Raw genomic sequence first — 5,697 nt, 5'->3', positions numbered from 1 at the left:
TTTACAATTTATGCAAATGATCTGGATGAATACCTGGAATGATTACCGAATGTCCTGATAACACAACGATGAGAACAAAATTAAGCTGTGCTGAGGAGATGAGGAGGGTACAAAAATTTGTAGATTATGAAGTTAATGTGGCAGTTTCCAGGAAAATGGTGTTTAATGTGGAACAACGTTTAATTGTCGATTTTGACTGGAAGAATAAAATAAAATTGTATTCTCTGAATATTGACAAAGTGCAAAATTCTGAGATGCAGAACAACATGAGTGTCCAAGTTGACGAATTGGAAAAGGCACAGTAAAAAACTAGAAAATCTAATCGACATAGAATTTACAATGCATAAGGAGGTCTTATTGAGTCTACACCGTCCCTTGTAAAGAGTACTGCACTTAGCAGGCACACGTCCACACTATCCCCCGAACCCAGTAACACAACCTAAGCGTTTTTGGACACAAGGGCAATTTAGCATGGCTAATCTACCTAACCTGCACATCTTTGGACTGTGGCAGGAAACCGGACCACCCGGAGGAAACCCACGCCGACACGGGGCAAACGTGCTGACTCCACTTAGACAGTGACCCAAGCCGGGAATCAAACATGGGACCTTGGCGCTGAGAAACAACAGTGCTAACCACTGCGCTGCCGTGCTGCCCAATGGAATAATGAAATGGTTGCATTATTTGCGAGAGGAATTGAACACAGTACGAGGCTAGGTGTCAGTTGTAAAGGTGAATCTGTGCCATCCGGGCATTATCACATCATGTAAACCAGATTACCTCGTTTCCAATCCTGCCACTGCAGATCGTGAAAATTTGTTCACTAAAAATCTGGAATTAAAAGTCTAATGATGGCCATGAGACATTGTCGTAAAAACAAATCAGGTGCACTAATGACCTGGCCTGGCCTACACGTCAATCCAGATCCAAAGAAATGTGGTAATCTCTTAAATGTCCCTTGATTCCCATGGACAGTACTTGCTGGACGTCAACGTCCCATGAAAAAAACATGAGCGAAGTTACTTCTGGAACACTGTGCGCAGTATTGTCACCTAAACTAAGGGAGGGTTCATTGAAACATGTGATCTGGATGGCTGCGGAGAGGAGCTTCCCTCTTGAGGCTGAATCTAGAACAATTTGAAAGTAAGTGGTCGGATGAGGTGCATTTATTTCGTTCACAGGGGCTGAATATTTGAAACTGCCTGGTGGAAGCAGACTTTGATTTTTTTTATGGAGGGGATGGGTAGATTCCTGCTCCATCTGGTCGAACGCGAACCAGCTGTGCAGCAAAAGTGCTCATAGATATGCACCTTCCACTGAAATAACAAATAGTACTGTTATGGGCCAGGGTTTAGAGAACCCAAAGAGTAGCATGCAGCTCACCTGACATTTAATAGACTGTGGTATGGGGAACATGCGGCCCACTCGACAGGTGTGGTGCAGCAGAAATGGAAAAGTTTTGCTTCAAAACATTTTTTATTCTATGAACTTAAGTCAATGTTTTTAAAACATACAGAGAACATCTCAGCAACCATCAATTTAAATAAAACTCCCAAACAATACAACACTAAGTAATCTTTAATAACTTTAATAACTTCCCAAATAACTTCCAGAAGACAAAATAAACACCTTATAACAGAAGAACATTACATTCACCGCTGAGAACATGTATAATTCTGAATTCACCAAGTGATTAAGAGATAGTCATCATGGCAGAGAGATGATCAGTGCACCTGCCCTGTCTGGCTTCAGTTCCAACATTGAAAACGAAACTAAAACACACATTGCAGCAAACAGCCTAAAACGAAAGTAAAAAGCTGAGACAGCCCAGCTCCACCCACAGACTGGCATCACTGAGAAACACCCATTCTAAAAAGGTACATTTCTTAAACAGCCATTTCTTAAAGCTACTCTCACATGACTATCCTGAAAAGGTAAAGGTATGAGAAGTGTATCGATGTTTGCTTAATATTTAAGACCATTTGGCGTATTTTGGGAGGAAGGTTCTTGTACAACATTTGCGGGTTTTTTTCAATGGTGAATTTGTTCTGTAAAAAACACAAATTGCATCTGTTGTTCCAATTATGATTTGTAGTTTGGTTGGAATATGTTTTTCTTTTTACACTTATCGATGCTTTCCGAGAATAATATTACACTTTCTTTCAATAGTACGCTGCTGCACAAATTCTGCGCATCTAGATAAATAATAATTGAGGCATTAGGCGCGCGAGATTACTACATGTTTTAAAATCTACATTTTGCTTTCCAATTATGAAATCCAATTTGAATATTTTAATCATTAAGTGAATAAGTATATAATTCAGTGAAACATTGTTGACGAGAATCATTTTTCTCTTTTCTTTTCACCTGCTTTCAAAACTGAGAAATCCAAAAGCAACTTATCCAGAAATTTACAAGCCCTCTTCTAGATCGATGGGCGTTAAATAGTGTTAACATAATTTCCCATTCAGTGTAAACAGATACTTTATGCCATTCTTAAGCTCCTGCCTCAATTTTTTTTGTGTCAGTCCATAGATGCAAGTGTTTGTGCAAGAACTCAGAAGTTGCAGCATAAAGGCAACCTGCTGGGCGATATATATCGGGCTACTGAAATATTTGTCTGTGTAATAAAAGTTCATTACCGGCCACTTTACGGAATGCACAAAATACGTCATCCACAAGATGATGAAATTGGCGGAAATAGCGAAAAGCAAAACTATTGATTTCCTCCGATTTTTCATCTCTAGGTCATTCTGATTTTTATTGTTGCTGCGCAGCGCCGTGCGGATTCTGTTCGCCACTCTGATATGTCTAACAGTCAAAGCATTGAGCAGCAATATCAAAACAATTGGTAATACAGGGGTGATGATACTGTTCTTCCACTCGAATATCTTCCACAACGGGGAAGTTAGATAATCAGCCGTGGGGACACAATACCATGCGACGTTACCAATTATAAATCTACGTTTATTCATGTAGTAAAAGGGAACGGTCCTCAGGCAACTGAGGACAAACACAGAGCCGATGGCGACTGTTGCAGTTTTCTCCGTGCAGTACTTTGATTGCAGCATCTGACAGCAAATTGCGACAAAGAGGTCAAAAGTGAAGGCAACAGTAAACCAGACAGAACAGTCCACAGTTACAATATATGCCACGCCATTTATAATGCACACTGGAGTCAAAAATAGAAAACTTGGTGGGAAGTACATGATGTTAATCCTGTGTAATATCACATGGATGACTACCACAGTAATATCTGCCACTGCCATTGCAACAAGATAGCGAGCAATGCATTTGGATAACCCACACTTTCCTCGAGAAAGGATCACACTTGCCCCCACGTTGACTGTAAGTAAAAGCGTAATTAATATTTATTGCAGACACGTCGCAAAATATTTATTTTTGGAATTATTTTATCACAATTAATAAACCACTGAAATGTCAGGGCCTCTTTTAGTTTCTGGTTAAATAAATTTTAATTGTGGAAATATACTTGTTGGGAAAGAAAATATGCGACAAATGTAGAGCAAGGCAGCGCTAGATGAGCTGAAATTGGGAGTAATTTGATCTATGAAGTATATATTTTTGCTAAGTTAAATCAATAACACTTTTCTGGTATTTCTGGAGTAACTGTGTGTGTATAAAACAAAGGTTGTTCAATATGTGGAATCAGTGCATCTATAAAATGAATAGAATGAATGCGACCTGATGTTAAATGATCTGCACAACATTCCGAGTGCACATTCGCCCTGTTGGATATCTTTGTCAAAATATGCAATTTCGAATTCTCTGGTGATAGATTCGCTTAGGTTTTAACCTTCTGCGATAAAAAGGAATATTTAGCGGTATGCGGATCACTAACGTCCGTTTTCCACGATCAGTGTCAACATCGCCCCTTCTAAAGCCATTGACAACTAACCTGCCGTCAGCGGCAGTAAGAATAGCAAAACTTTTCCGAACTTCCTTTTCAGTTAAACAACGATAACATGCCGGAATCCATCAGAACAAATTTCAAACCAAATTGCTGTTTGCTTTCTCGTCAAATCTCGGTGCGTGACATCCGCGGGGAATTTTCTCCTGTAACCATTGTCGGCTCAACGATACGGTGAACGCGAACTAAATATTACCATTTGAATGAAAAATAATATTGACCAAGCATAAAATTGTTTCCACACATAACTGATAGCACCAAACAGGTAACGGTTTCGTACTGATGGTTAAGTGCACTGTCACGTTTCAACTGACTTACCAGGAATACCGACGGCTGCAAGAACTGGGTAATAAATGAGGTCTATCTGGTAAATTACAGGGTATCCCATGTTTTTCTGAGAAGCACAAATGTCTGTTCTGCCGAGTCCTGGGCTTCGACCGTGCCAATCTCGAAGAATATGCAGATGAAATGTTCTGAAACCCATAATCTATCCTCTATGGAGATTGTCACCTGGGGATTTGTGCAGTGATGTGAGTTATATCCTACGTCAGGAGCTGGTTAATGTATCGACGTTACCCCAAGGACTCGTGCATGACATGAAATATACAGTGGAGTCTATGCAAAACACATATTGGAATTTTGTTTCACGAAGAAAATTTCAAATTGTTTCGTTTCTTTACTTGTTGAACTATTTAAATAACCCCATTCTCAGCAACCACATTGACAAAGTTTGAAACGTCAATAGGACTCTTAGTATAAATAACGTTTGAGCTGAGGTAGATGAAGACATTAATTGGTAAGAACCATGTGATATGGTGGAAATCTAGTCCAGTTTACACGAGGTTGTATTTATTGACATAGCAATATTCACGCACATCCTTCATTTCCCCTCTTTTGCAGTTAAACACGGCAGCAGAGCACAATTTACCTTTAGTGTTTATCGCTGTTCCTTAATTTCATTTGGCTCTAATTCCCAAATAAGAGAATTTGTAAATAGAAAAATCACGCGGATTTTATTCGCTGTAGGATATGCCGCCTCCCATCATATTTTCACGCCTGTGTAAGGGTGATAATGATTGCAGTGCTCGTAACCCCCATTTTGTGAAAGTATAAAGAAAAATGAAGCAAGGTTACTTTACAGGCAGGCAAATTTGCGCTTTGAAAAAGAGTCATCGGACTCGAAACGTTAGCTCTTTTCTCTCCCTACAGATGCTGCCAGACTTGCTGAGATTTTCCAGCATTTTCCCTTTCGAGGCAAATTTCATAAGAACATAAGAACATATGAACTAGGAGAAGGAGTAGGCCATCTGGCCCCTCGACCCTGCTCCGGCATTCAATCAGATCATGGCTGACCTTTTGTGGACTCAGCTCCACTTTCCGGCCCGAACATCATAACCCTTAATCCCTTTATTCATCAAAAAACTAGCTATCTTTACCTTAAAAACATTTAATGAAGGAGCCTCAATTTTGGCTGAAGAAATTCCTCATAAACACAGTCCTACATCTACTTCCCCTTATTTTGAGGCAATGTCCCCTAGTTCTGCTTTCAACCGCCAGTGGAAACAATCTGCCCACATCTACCCGATCCATTCCCTTCAAAATTATAAATGTTTCTATAAGATCCCCCCTCATCTTTCAAAATTCCAACGAGTACAGTCCCAGTCTACTCAACCTCTCCTCATAATCAAACCCCTTAAACTCTGGGATTAACCTAGTGAATCTCGTCTGCACACCCTCCAGTGCCAGTATGTCATTTTTCAAATAAG

General features: G+C 39.9%; 1 protein-coding gene across 1 annotated transcript; it reads right to left on the bottom strand.

Moving 5' to 3' along the window:
- Positions 1-2,450: 2,450 nt before the first annotated feature.
- Positions 2,451-3,269, bottom strand: LOC119975557 (probable G-protein coupled receptor 139). The gene has a single exon (XM_038815343.1). The coding sequence runs from the start codon at positions 3,267-3,269 to the stop codon at positions 2,451-2,453; it is 819 nt and encodes a 272-aa protein (XP_038671271.1).
- Between the last annotated feature and the right edge of the window lie 2,428 nt (positions 3,270-5,697).

This window comes from Scyliorhinus canicula, chromosome 13 (genome assembly GCF_902713615.1).
Source record: "Scyliorhinus canicula chromosome 13, sScyCan1.1, whole genome shotgun sequence".
NCBI classification, from domain to species: domain Eukaryota; kingdom Metazoa; phylum Chordata; class Chondrichthyes; order Carcharhiniformes; family Scyliorhinidae; genus Scyliorhinus; species Scyliorhinus canicula.
Note: the sequence above shows the minus strand (reverse complement) of the source record. Positions and strands in the feature narration are given on the sequence as shown.

Bases quoted from the DNA above. Each gene is read 5' to 3' on its own strand.
- LOC119975557 (XM_038815343.1), bottom strand. From the start codon at position 3,269: ATGGCAGTGGCAGATATTACTGTGGTAGTCATCCATGTGATATTACAC.